The following is a 14,700-nucleotide window of genomic DNA, read 5'->3' as shown; positions in this document are numbered from 1 at the left end:
TGCTCGGCTCGCCCCCGGCCCCGACTTCGAGAAGGGCGGACACGGGCCGCTGTCGCCGGGAGGCCTCGGCCACACTTACTAAGGAGTCCGCGAGGCGGTCGTGCGGATGGAGGCGTAGGGAGAGGCTGCCGGAGCCCCGGCGGCGGGAGGTCGGGGCCTAGGGCCGCGGAGGCAGGTCGCGGAGACGCTACTGAGACCCGCCCGGGCGCGTCCTGGAGCCGCCCCGCGGTGGCCCCGGCCCCGGCCCCTGGCCGCGCCCGGCCCCGGCCACTCGACCCCCTGCCCGCGGCGCCCCCCGGCCGGAGGAGGAGCCCCCCGGCCCAGGCAGCGCAGCCAACCCGGCGGCCCTGGGGAGCTGATTTCCCCCGTTAAAACTAGAAGAAAAAAAAAGAAAGAAAAACTTTATTAGCCTGCACCAGAAGCCACAAAAGACCCAGAATTTGCACGGTTCAAGGCCGGCTGCCTCAGACAATAGGGAAGGCAACGACCCGGATACAGCTTCTAGCAGGAGGAAGTGAAAACTCGGGCCCCGTGCGGCCCTGCGAGTGGCAGGAGGCGAGGGCGCATGCGCGGGGCTCGCCGCCGGCCCCCATCCCTCAGCAGGAGCTGAACAGAGCCGAGCGGGAGCCGAACACCGTCAAGGAATGCCGAGCGCAAACGGAGGTCCCGCCCAGACCCTGTGAGGCTCCTCCCACAAACCCCTGAGGCTCCGCCCCTTCTCTCCTTATTCGCCCATTAGTTCAAATTCATGCGAGGCCATATTTTGTTTCTGGTTTGTTTTGCTTTTGTGTTTTTAAAGATTTACTCGGAGGAAACTAGTCACAAAAAGGCGTTTGCTGCCTCTGAAGCCACCATCGGTAAAAAAAAAAAAATGATAGAGACAGTCACACTCTACCTGCTGCTTCTATAAATTCCATCTCTTAAAACATCTTGGCAGCCCACCGAATCAGCAACACTCTCAGGGCTTGCCTTAAAAAAAAAAAAAAAAAAATCTTGGAACGTGCCTGGACATGATGGCTCTTGCCTGTAATCCAAGCACTTTACGAGGCCCAGGCAGGAGGATGACTTGAGCACTGAAGTTTCAGACAAACCTGGCAATATGGCTAGCCTTCATCTCTACAAAATAATCGAAAAATTAGCTGGGAGTGGTGGCGCACGTCTGAAGTCTCAGGTACTCGGAAGCTAAGGCCAAAGGATCGCCTGAGTCTGGGAGGTCGAACCTGCAGTGAACTATGGTCGTGCGCCTGCAGCCTGGGCGACAGAGTGAGACTCTGACTAGATAAATAAATAATCAATCTTGGAATGTGCAAAACATTTATTTTCTGCAAAAGGCTAATCAGACTTTGTCTGATTGCTGCTTTGAAAATTGTAAATCGAACGGAGAAAAAGGTATTCATTTAATTATTCTAATTAAAACTACCGTGCTATGGACAGAAATTTCTACATAAGTAAAACATCCACAGTATGGCTAAGTGCAAACGAAAGTACATCTGGGTAAAATCCTTCTACCTAGCATACTGTGTATGTATTGTGTATCTTCTTGGATGTATGTGAAGTAGTGCCTTGTATCCACTTAGGGAATCTATTTTTTTAAGATGAATTCTTAAAACCATAAATACATGAGAACAGTATGTACTATCGGATATGGCAGTCCCTAAGGAGTTTCTAATGCCACACTTATTCACATACAAGTTAACTGCTCTTAAAAACATTACTAAAAAGTTAGAATCTGAAGCAGTGTTAATAGTTTTTAAACTGTTCATATATCAAAGGTAAATATCTGCATAAACCTGGTTTAATTTATTTATTTCTAAACTATACATTGAATTGAAATGTTTGTAGCATGGAGAAATACAATCTTATGAAAGTCTGTGTAAATGAAACATGCAGGAATCAAATTATATAATGCAGTAGTGGAGCTTACTGGGATTTTTTCGTGTTGAATTTTTTGTGATAGTAAACTGAAATTAAGTGTTATAACATTAAACTTGAAAAAATATTTCATAAGTATTTATAGAGAGCAATTTATGGAATGTTAATCTCTAGTCTGTACCTTCTACAAGGTGGTTATTGTCTTTTCTCTGCCAGAAAGTAAGGTACAGTTGAAGATACAAATAGATAAATTACTGTATATTGTGAATATTCCCTGACAAAGGGAAAGTGCCTAGGAAAGAAGGAGGCACCCAAATGACATCCTAGAGAAAATCATATAGAGATCTAGACACAGAGTATCTGAACTGGCCAGGGGAAGGGTGAAAAGAGACAGAGGTGTTCCAGAACGAGGAAAAGACCTATGCAAATGTCTGGGATGGAAACAGCATGACGAGTCTGGGAATCTGATTACTCAAAAGCTGGACTGGCTCCAGTGCCCTGTGACACTCCACCACGGCACTAGTTATACCAATTATATTGCAGCCTCATTCTTCTGTTTTCCTTAACACTGTCCAAGATGTAAACCCCTCCAGTCTCTCTGAACCACAAATCTCCTTGCCAAATTACCACTGCCCTCTCAAACTTTTCTATTGTGCTATAGAAACTTCTAGTCCTCTCAAACTTGTCTATTGTGCTATAGAAACTTCTATTCCACAGTGTATAAACCTGCTTAGTAAGCCCTCGTCCTCTTCAGTGATCATTCTTTTATCACCTGCTATAAAATAAAACACTTGTCCTACAGCCTTCTCCAAAGGAAACCACTTATCTTCCCACACCTCATTTTCTCAAGATCCAGAAATGACATTCCATTCTTAATACTCCCCATTGGCTGTCAGATCCATTATTCTTCCAGTTAAAATCTTAGCAACTTGGTTACTTAAAAAAAATTCCCTTCTGGGAACTTTATTTTCATAGTACTTTGAATGCCAACAGTACCATGAACTGGTGTTTTACCTTTGAAATGATAAAACCAAGTATTTCACTCTCTGACAATAACCTTGTAGATTCATTAGGAGGAATTATGCTGAATTATCTAAAAGATAAAAGAGATTTAAAATCTGTCATTCTTTTTTATGAAAGAGTAATTTCTGGAAGGAAATCTCTGAATCAAAATACATAAATTCACTTACAAATATAACAAATGAATAAGTAATTACTTAACATCTATTTATTTAACAGATAATGTTGAATTGTTCTCTAAAAATAGACTATACTAAGATACATACTACCAAGAATGGATTAGAATTCTTTCCAGTTTTCCAAACCTCCACTTACTGGATATCAGCAATCTTTATTTTTTTTAACTCTTAATTTTGAAGTAATTTTACATTTACTGAACAGTGCGGTATAGTATTGAGTTTTGTACACCCTTCGCCCAGCTTTCACTAATGTCAACATTTTACATAACCATGGAACATTTATCAAAACTCAGAAATTAGCATTAATACAATTCTATTAACTAAACTACACACTTAATTCAGATTTCACTAGTTTTCCTACTAATGTTCTTCTGTTTCATATAAAATCCAGGTGACAATATTGCATTTAGATTAGCAATCTTTTGCAACCTGTGTATTGAAAACAAAAAAAGAAAAGAAGGGAGGGAGGAAGAAAGGGAGAAAAGAAAAAACAAAGGAGAAAAAAATAAAAAAGAATAAAGTTTACCTAATTACTTGCTTGATTCATTTCTTTTTTATTTCTTTTTTTAAATTTATTTATTTTGAGTCAAGGACTCACTCTGTGGCCCAGGCTGGAGTGAAGTGGCATGATCAACACTCATTGCAGCCTCAACTTCCTGGGCTCAAGGAATTCTTCTGCCTCAGCTTCCCTAGTAGCTGGGACTATAGGTGCACACAACCATACTCAGCTAATTTTTTTATATTTTTGTTTAGATGTTCTCTTGTGTTGCCCAACCGGTCTTAAACTCCGGCTCAAGCAATGCACCTGCACTGACCTCCTGAAGTGCTGGGATTATAGGTATGAACCACCATGCCTGGCCTCTAATTGTTTTTCTTGATCTGCACTTAATATAGAAGAAACCACTGGTTGTCTCCCAATACTGTTATAGCCGAAGTGTGAGAAAGAAGTCGCCAACACACAGAAAGTTGAATTTGAGTCCTTTATTAGCCGATGGTTGAGAGCAGGTTAGTGCCATAAAGAAGTCTCAACCCCGAACAGTGAGCAGGGGGTTTATAAAGGCAAAAACCACAAAAGCTGTACAGTTATGATTACATTTTTGCAGAACATTTGGTTGCAAAAGGGTACAGATAGCTGTAGAATTTGCAATTAAGGAGTTTCCAAGCACCAAGGGGGAAAAGAATGTGGGCTTGTGATTACGGCAAAGTTACAACTTGTGATTACAGGAAGGTTATGCAGGGGGGTCATCTCTGGGTTAAGATGGAGGATTTGTTACAAAATGTAGTTACTTACATCAAGCACACTATTACAGGCTATTACAATACCTATTTGTTCCCCCCACCACCACTTTTTTTTTTCTAAAATAGAAGCCTCAAATTTTACATGAGCACAAGCTTTCCAAGAATTCACTATTTGGAAATGTTCTGGATGCAATTTTTGGTATGTAATTAAGTTCTGGCCAGTAGGATGTCAGCAGAATGCAATTTCTCTTAAAGAAAGGGGCTTGAACTTGTCCTTCCCTTTCAGAATGCCTAATATTTGTTTTCTTGTCTAATTTCTCTGGATAGAAACTTGGGGACACTGTTGAATAAAAGACTTCTTTGTCTTGTTCCTGATCTGGGAAGAAAGATTTCAGTCTTTCTCTGTTTAGCCTGATGTTACCTGTAGGTTTCCACAGATGCTCTTTATCAAGAGGAGGAACTTTCTTTTTGTTCCTAGTTTCCTGATTGTTTTTATTATGAATGAGCTTTGAATTTGGTCAAATACTCTTTCTGTGTCTATGGAAGTGATAGTGTGATTGTGATTTTTGTACTTTATTTTAGCAATATGGTATATTATTACACTGATTGAATTTTGTCTGTTGAACCAACCTTGCACTCCTAGCATAAATTCTATTTAGTCACGATGTATACATCTTTTTAGATATTGCTGGATTCAGTTTTCTAGTATTTTGTTGATGATTTTTGCACCTATACTCAGAAAGGAAATTAAATTGCTATTACTCTATGTCATGTATAGAATTCATCTTTATTGCTTATGAATTAGCAATCACAGCATCTCCTATAATGTTTTTCTGATGTCTTTAATGCACACATGATAAATTACTCTTAAAAGTCTTAATGCAGAAAATTGTGAGTTTCCTAATATTCTGCCATTTTCTTATTAGAATATTTATGTTTATTTTTGGTTCTAGCTGTGAATTCAAGATACTTATGCACTACTACTCAAAGAGGAAGAGTTATATTTACAGAAATAATTACAAAAATAATTCTTTCCAAATAACAACCACAAACAGCCTAATGTAGCATTTTGCTAAAGTATACTCTTAGTGTTCACAATTCAGTCTAACTAAGTAAGCTGAACATGAACTATATAAGCGTCAGCAATCATTTTGAAAAGCAGAAGGTTTATATTTAGAAATGACCTTACAAACTACACAAAAAATTGTGAAGTAAACATCTTATTGTTGTCGACATCTACTGTAGGAAAAAGAAATATGTGCATAAAAGACAGTAAACTTAAGAGTTTGGAGATCTGAATTTGAGTCAAGGCTTTTCCACTGAATTTGTTTTACCCTAAAAAAGTCAACTTTGAGTCTCTGATTCTTTACCCAAAATCTGGAAATAATAATATCCTCTCTGGTTAAATTTAAAAGTTTTGAGAAGCAGATAACAGAGCAGATACCTTCAACATTACTCCAAGAAATGTTTTTTAATCTAAGAAATTGGAGAACATGCAATGCAAAAAATGATATAAAGACAAAGAGAAACTAAATATTTTAGTTAATTGTGATAACTATCAATATTAAGATTGTGGAATGACTAAGCAAGGATATGTAAACTAGAGGAGTCATAATTCTAAATTATTGTAACCAAATCCAAGAGGTTAGGAAGTAAAGAAATGGAATGCTTGGGGAAAGTAAAATAAGAAGAATGAAGTAAAGATTGGATGGTCTCAAAAACAAACAAACAAACAAATAAAAAGATTGGATGGTCTCATCTTATTAAGGGAGAAATTGCAGATCTTGACTTATTTTTTAAGAAGCTAGTAAGGTAAAGTTCAGTTTGCTATAAATAAAAGGATAATAGATCTGGTTCACAAAGACTAATTGAACCTGTGAATTACCTCTCTTCTCTCCTCAAATTTCACTCAAATCACAGAAGAAATATAAAAATAGAAATAAATCCATAAAGCCATAGTACTGCCATAACTTGTGTGGAATATCACCACGCAGACTTTTGAAAACTATGGAAGAATTCTGACAATTATGGAAGTAAGTCCAGATTGCCAACAAAACCCAACAGACTATGAAGCTAATAAACTCATCTAGGAATCACCAAAGTGAGTTTTCCAGTAAAGTATCTGTGTAACACTGAGATGAAAAATAATATGGCTTATGAGAAGCGCTAAGACTTGGAGAGTAGGCTGGACAAATTCATTTTTTATTTTTATTTTTATCTTTTTGAGTCAGGATCTCACTTTGTCACCTATACTAGAGTGCAGTGGCATGAACATGGCTCACCACAGCCTTGACCTCCTAGGCTCAGGAGATCCTCCCATCTCAGCCTCCCAAGTAGCAGGAATACCAGACAAGTGCCGCCATACTTAGCTAATTTTTAAACATTTTTTTTTATAGAGATGAGTCTCGCTATGTTGCCCAGGCTGGTCTCGAACTCCTGGGCTCAAGCAGTCTTCCCACTTTGGCTTCCCAAAGTGCTGGGATTATAGGCATGAGACACTGTGCCCAACCAGACAAATTCATTAGAAGAAAAAAAGCAATATAGAAATACTATTTTCAAAAGAGCTGAAAACAGTGCTTTTTCCCCGAATAAAATTTCAAATTCAGTGCCATGAAGTGAGAAATCTGACTCCAGAAATTCCCAGAATAGACACCAACCAGATTTATAGGAAGGAGACCTATAAGGGCTGACAATTAAGTTCGCGAACTCAACCTAGAAAAAATGCTACATACCTCATTGCTGATTATCACTATGGTCATCTTTGAAGTACTTTCCTATGAAAGCTATGCACCAACATCAGTGCCTAGTCCACCCGTCAAAGCAATTTTGGAACTCTTTTTCTGGAATGGCCATCAGAGCTGTTGTCATATTCCCCTTGATGTCCTGAAGGTCATCAAAATGTCTTCCTTTCAATATCTTCAAGTATACAAAAAAGCGCTGAGGACCAGATTGGATGAGTAAGGCTAAAAAAACTCCCTCACGGACAGTGCTGTGTGAGCTGGTGCATTGTTGTGATGCAAGAACACTTTCAGGACCATTTTTGCACACACCTTTCTCACTCCAAGATTTTCAGTTAAGAGTTTTCTAACTGTTTGTCTGTTGATGTTTATTTGGTCTGCTCTGCTTCTCACAGTCAACCCATGATTTTGACACACAAGTGACAATGCTTTTGTCAATTCTGCTCATTACTGGCTGTCCTAACCTCTCTTCATCAGTGATGCTTTCTCTCCCCTCGGCAAACGTTTAATCCATTTATACACTGCCATTTTCTTCATGGCATTATCCCCATAAACTTGGACTAATATGTCCCTGATTTTATTTCCATTCTTGCCAAGTTTAACAAGAAATTTAATGTTTGTTCATTGCTCTAATTAATTCAAACTCTGACATTCTCACCACAACAGCACTGATGACCATTCCAGATAAAGGGTTCTAAAATTGTTTTGACAGGTGGACTAAGGCACTGTCATCGGTGCATAGCTTCCCAAGGGGAGTACTTCAAAGATAACCATAGTGATATTCAGCAATGAGGTGTGTAGCACTTTGTCTAGGATGAGTTCACGAACTTAATTGTCAGACCTCGTAATTACCTCATTGGCATGCACTACTTCAAGAAATAGGAATATCCAGCATAGAAATGACTCATAAACCATAAAGCAGATACTACTCACATGTACTTCACTACACTACCAACTGTCCTACTAGCCCCTCGTACATACCTAACCAGAGCCAGTATACCTGTAATCAGAACTTGCATTCATTCTCTGACAGGTGAACAGGGCTTCGTATTTGGGCAAAGGATATCAGTTCTGGCTACTAAAACCACATAGTGTATATTGTATACTGTGTATACAGATATAGACAACCAAGAATCACTAAATATTTAAACAAAACTAACAACATGAGAGGAACTAAATTTTTTAAAAAGCTTTTAACAATTACATAGGTCTCCAGTGGCGTCTGATATTTAGAAGACGGAAGTGAGGCAGAGGCCATCGTCATGTAGCTATACAAGCAGAAAATAGACTCCATCATCTATGAGAGTAAAATCCAAAGTCTAGTATCTACTCACTAGCTTCATTCAAAGGTATAATATTGCAGTCAAAAAGCAGCCATGGAAAGGGTTAGTGTAAAAGCTGCACTCATTTTCTGTCCTGTAGATCACAGCTACAGTTGTACGATGTGGAATGCAAAAGCTTTCTTGAATCCCTGACATTCACTCATCTAGCCTTTTAAATGACTTTGTATGACCAGGTGCAGTAACTCATGCCTGTAATCTCAGCACTTTGGGAGGCTGAGGCAGGAGCATTGCTTGAGCCTCAGGAGTTTGAGATCAGCCTAGGCAACATAGCAAGACATCATCTCTACAGAAAATCAAAAAATTAGTTAGGTGTGTGTTGGGAGCCATTTTAAAAATAGCAATCATCTTATATAAGCCTTCTTCTTTGTCCTCCGAAAAGCCCGCGCGCGCCAAACCACAACACCCCTCCCACCTCCTCTCCTCATACCACCCACTACTCTTCCTCCTATCATAAGCCGCCACACGCCCTATTTCAGCCCGCCCCTCTTTGCTATGTATACAAGCAATCGCCTAACAATAAAATTTGGAGGCTTGATCAGAACACTGTCTTGCCTCTATTCTGCGTGTCTCCTGTCTCTTTCTCTCTTGGTCTCTCTCTCTTTTCACCAGCAGCAGGTAGTCCTCCTTGTGCCCACGTTTTACTTGTCCCGCTGGTCGGGACAGGTGTGATAGTGCGTGACTGTAGTCCCAGCTCCTCAGTAGGCTGAGGTAGAAGGATTGCCTGAGTCCAAGAGGTAGAGGCTGAAGTGAGCCATGATCGTGCCACTTCACTCCAGTCAAAGTAACAGAGTGAGACCCCCAACTCAAAAATAAATGAATAAATAAATAAATAACTTTGCATATACCACACTTGTTTTCAGCATGAAATAATCTAGGGTGCTTTCTATTGGCTATAATAAAACTTTGTGTGATACGGCAGTTGATACATAAAGATGTTTAAAAAAAAAAAGTCAAAGAAATAAAACCAGCAGTGGAAATTTGAGATTTAGTATTGGGCCTTGTTTGGGTTTAAAGGCAGTAATGTCCTCATTACCAGTGAAAAATGAGATATCAGTAAAGTACTTACTTAAATTATCATATATCATCACCTGAAATAAGGTGCCCATTGAACACAAGACCTGTTAGCAATTGCTTGTTATGATGGATCATTAAGATGGAAGTAAGAAGTAAAGAGGCTGGGGTGAGCCAGGGTGGCAGTCCTGACAGCCTTTTAAAAATCAGAGATGCTGACAAGCCCAGTGTTTTACATTCTTGACTTAAATCTTGTTTTAAAACAGAGAGACCTTCTGTGATTTCTCAACTTTGGCACTATTGATAAGCCAGGTAATTCTTTGTTGAGGAAGGCTCTCCTGTGCATTGTAGGATAGTCCAACATCTCTGATCTTTTCCCACTAGATGTTACAAATAACTCCCCTTCACTCAAATTGTGACAACTAAAAATGTGTCCAGACATTGTCAAATGTCCCTTGGGGGCAAAATCACCACCACTACCACTTGCAGCAGCAGCAGCACCACCACCACCCACCTGCCATTGAAAACCACTGCTCTAAGCCGGGCTCGGTGGCTCAGCCTGTAATCCCACGCCTTTGGGAGGCTGAGGTGAGTGGATTGCCTGAGCCCGCGGGTTCGAGACCCGCCTGGGCAGCGAGACCTCATCTCTACAATAAATCAAAAAATCAGCCGGGCGTGGTAGCGCGCGCCTGTAATTCCGGCTACTTGGAAGGCTGAGGTGGAAGGATCGCCGGAGCCCAGCAGGTTGAGGCTGCGGTGGCCGGAAGCGGCCACTGCACTCCAGTCTGGGCAACTGAGTGAGACTCCAACTCAAAAAAAAAAAGAAAACCACTGCTCTAAAGTAATCTCATCTCTTGTAATCATAGGACTGATGTGGTCCTATGATCAATTAATAGTTCAAACCCATGAGAGGCAAATTTCAGGCAATTTTGTAACTTAAGGTATTTATTGGGAAGGAAGGGCACCTTGAGAATTAAGATTCAAGACTCAAAATCTCAGAGCCTTTCTTTGTCAGTAAAAGTAGACCCTTCTTTCTTGCTGAAGACAAAGTAATGAATGGCCTCACCCAAGATTATTACTTTGCAAAAGGATGATTTCCATCATGTCCATCTCCTTGGCATCCCCTCACTGCATCCTATACCTAGAGTCCAATACCAATATGTTCCAAGGGGCGAGGACAAATTCTGACCCTGAAAGAAACAATGTTTTCAGTTATATTAGGATTAGTTACCTTATGTTGGTTCTCCTGTGGTTTTACTGCTGTTATGAGGAGGTTTTTGTGTTGAAGGATGTGTATGGCTGCTGAGTAGACAAAGAAAAAACAGATAATGTCTACTGACACTCAACTTTTGTCTCATCTACTTCCTCTGTATTGTAGATCCTGTTAGAATAAAAACAATACTTCTCAGACTCCCTTAGAATCAGGATTATAGATATGATTTAGCTTCCACCATCAAGTTGAGCTTTCAAGGTTTGAAAGCAGATGAGAGGTAGTAACCAACTTCTTGCAGTAGTATCAGCAGACAGATTCCACTATAGGCATGAATTCCAATGGGGAGTAACGACGACTTATTCTAGTGTCTAGAAATGAGTGCTGTAGATATTAGGTGGTTCTGCTGGGGACAGCCACAAAAGCAGTGACAGCACTAGCTTCCTGAACTAGATTGCAAATACAGTTGTGTAAGCTTCGAGTCAAAATTTGGGGAGCAGCTCTCTAACTTTGTCTCCTGGCCTTCCATTGAGTTGATAAATATTGAATCCAGCTACTAAATTCTTTTCTGCTTAAAAACATAGATAGAGTGGCTTCTGTTTCTAGTGCACTGTGTCTTGACTGATGTACAACCTCTTTTAAAAAGATGCCTGCATTGTCTAGAGCAATTTCTCGCTTCCATTCATCTTGCTGAGCTAGCATAGCAATCCAAAATGGCAGCTGACCACACAGCTGTCACATGTGATCCCTTAAAGCGATTATAAATCCTTTGCTGTGGAGAATAGCTCATTTTATCTCGATGCAGTTAATATTTTCAGAGATATTTAAGAGAAAACAATATTGATAAAGTCACAAAAGATTGTGCTGAAATTTCTGAACTTCAAGAAATCCTAAATGTTCCATGAAAGAAAAGACAGGATATCAACAAAGAAATATGAATTTGATTCAAATAGGAATTCTCAACTGCAACTCTGGATGACTGGGAACTCCTAAAATCACTTCAATGTTTTCTAATAAAGAGTTCATTGATAATCACCCTTTTCAAATGATGTCAAAATACCAACTACAGAATTGCCTTCAATATTTAGGCAACATGGATCTATTTCAGTATTATATAAACTAAAACATTTCATGTGTAACAAATGAATAATATTTTTTAAATGGTTTTTATGTTAATCGATTATCTTTTATAGATAGCATGTGCACATGGTACAAAAATTTTAAATGCACAAGACTGCCGTGGAAACTAAATTTTCTTCCTACCGCTGTTCCCTAGCCAGTCAGTCATCTCTCTAGACATCACAACAAGGTTAACTTTTTTTAAAGGTACTTAGCTCAGGGCTTAAGTTTTTAGAACAGCTTTATTGAGATATAATTCACATGCCATAAAATTAACCCTTCCATGGTGTACAATTCAGTGGTTTTTAGTATATTAAAAAAAGTTGTACAACCGTCACCACCATCTATTTCCAGAACATTTACATCAATCCAAAAAGAAACACCATGTCCATTAGCATCTACTCCTCATGTCCTCTACATCTAGCCCCTGGTCATTACTACTCTGCTTTTTGTCTCTATGGATTTGCCTATTTGAGAAATTTCATATAAATCAAATTTTTTGAAATGTGGTTGTATGTATCTGACTTTTGTTTGTTTGTTTGTTTTTGAGTCAGAGTCTCCCTCTATTGCCCAAACTGGAGTTTGGTAGCACGATCCTGGCTCACCTCAGCCTGGACCTCCTGGGCTCAAGATGTCTTTCCACCTCAGCCAGCTGAATAGCTGGGATTACAGGCACATGCCCCGACACCTGGCTAATTGCCGACACCTGGCTAATTGTTTTGTTTTTGTTTTTGTTTTTGTAGAGACGAGGTCTCACTATGTTGCCCAGGCTGGTCTCAAACTCCTGACCTCAAGCAATTGTCGTACCTCAGTCTCCCAAAGTGTTGAGAGTACAGGCGTGAGCCAACACATCCGACCAACAGAATGTTTTCATGGTTCATCCATGTTGGAACATAACTTGTTTTTAAATGAACATAATACCGTGAGATGGTATCAGTATTTATTCTGCCTGGAGAAAAGACAAAAGAGAAAAGTACTTTAATTTTTGTGATAACTGCTTTGTAAGAGACAGATCTCTTAGACAAGCTGAGGTATTTACTCATGTTTCAGTGCAAATGAATGGCAGTTGTAGGAGCTGTGTTTCACAAGGAGCAAGTCCCAAGGAAGCAAAACAGATGGGCAGCGACAGCATCAGGAGCTCAACATCATAACGTATACGCTATTAGATGTTAGACAGACAAATAAGGTTAGTTAGAGACAAGGGGATTCATGTCATCAACTCCAAAGGTGGAGAAGCTTTCAAACAAACAAAATACACAATGATACCTTCTGCTTCTTTTTAACCCATCAGATTTCTAAGTGACAAATCATAGGCTAAGTTGCGAACATTGTTCTACATCTAAACACCTCAGTTTTAAAACACCTATTGGAATTATATAACAGAGAAAAGTCAAAAACAAAAACGTAAAAATACAGATCAAAGAATCATCCTGCAGTAAACACCCTTATAAACACCATCTATGTCAACACCAAAGAAGCCTCTCTTGAGTCCCCTACTGCCTCCCTAAATTAACTCATTATCTGGAGTCTAAGCCTATTTTCCAATTTGTGTCCAACAACATGTTCCTCATTTCTTTCTGAGACCTCAGCAGAAGCACGTTCACATTTCTGTTTCTGTTGGGCATGGTGGCTCATGCCTGTAATTCTAGCACTTTGGGAGACCAAAACAGGAGGATTTTTTGAGTCCAGGAGTTTTAGGCCAGCCTGGGAAAAATAGTGAGACCATGTCTCTACCAAAAATGCAAAAATTAGCTGGGCCTGGTGGTGCATGCTTGTAGTCCCAGCTACTCGGGAGGCTGAGGTGGAAGGATTCACTGAGCCAAGGAGGTCAAGGCTGTGGTAAAACAATATCGTGCCACTGCACTCCAGCTTGAGTGACAGAGAATGATCCCTACTCAAAAAAAAAAAAAAAAGTATTTCTGCCAACATTCTGTTTATGTATTCTGTAAGATGATAGAGGTGGTCTTTTCTGTGCTCCCGACTTCCATCTGAACCCCCACCAGAACTGTCTTTGGTGCCCTAGTTCTATCAACTGGCTCTTCATGGTAATCTAGGTGTTTTCTGTCATGCACCTCAAAATTCTTTCAGCCTCTACCTGTTACCCAACTTCAAAACCACTTCCAAATTAGTAGGTATCTGTTACAGCAGCATTTCACTACTGACACCAAAATCTCTATTAGCTTTCTGGAACTGCTGTAAAACTTACTACAAACTGAGTAGCTTAAAACAACAGGAATTATTTTTCCTACAATTCTGGATATCAGAAGTCTGAAATAAAGGTGTGAACCAGGCCACGCTCCAAACTCTCTAGAAAAGACTTCTTGTCCCTTCCAGTTCCTAGTGGTTTCTAGTGTTCCTGGGTGTATGGTAGATAACTCCAATCTCTGCTCTGTCTTCACCATCTTCTCTGTGTGTCTTGGTTTCTGTGTATCTCCTACTCATCTTATAAAAATACCAGTCATTAGATTTAGGACCTATCCTAATTTAGGGCCTCATCTAACTCATTACATCTGCAAAACCCTATTTCCAAATAAGTTTATATTCTGAGGTTCTAGGCGTTCATGAATTTTGGGAGGCATCATTCAACCCATTATACTCTTCAATGACTTGAAACAGAAAAATGTTCTGCAGTGTCTGAATAACTTCGTCTGCAAATCCTGAAAGTAAAAGTCTGTAAATAATGTTAAAATCAAGTAATTTTAATTCATAATATAGGATTCTACATTGTAAGGAATCTGATGTTTCTTTGATAAGACCAGTTTATCTGGTTGAGACGAAAGAATGCCCAGATGGTAAAGTGTTCCTTTTCAAAAATATCATTATATAAATCATAATAATGTTTTAAAATTTCTTCTGTAACTGTAATTAAAGCACCCCTAGTTGTTATTAATAGGTAAGTTAGACTTATTTATTTTAAAATTTTATTTATGTGTTTATTTATTTATTTATTTATTTATTTATTTATTTAT

General features: G+C 39.4%; 1 protein-coding gene across 1 annotated transcript in view; it reads right to left on the bottom strand.

Moving 5' to 3' along the window:
- LOC103249585 (PHD finger protein 14-like) overlaps nucleotides 1-196 on the bottom strand; it is a 16,122-nt gene extending 15,926 nt beyond the window's left edge. The window contains exon 1 of the mRNA XM_008048216.1: nucleotides 80-196. Within this exon, the coding sequence (XP_008046407.1) occupies nucleotide 80 (1 nt within the window). The 5' untranslated portion in view covers nucleotides 81-196. The remainder of the gene's footprint in view (nucleotides 1-79) is intronic.
- Between the last annotated feature and the right edge of the window lie 14,504 nt (nucleotides 197-14,700).

This window comes from Carlito syrichta, unplaced genomic scaffold (genome assembly GCF_000164805.1).
Source record: "Carlito syrichta isolate Samal-C Ts95f unplaced genomic scaffold, Tarsius_syrichta-2.0.1 Scaffold121466, whole genome shotgun sequence".
Classification (NCBI taxonomy): domain Eukaryota; kingdom Metazoa; phylum Chordata; class Mammalia; order Primates; family Tarsiidae; genus Carlito; species Carlito syrichta.
The sequence above is the reverse complement of the archived record's forward strand: the minus strand, read 5'-3'. Positions and strand labels throughout refer to the sequence as shown.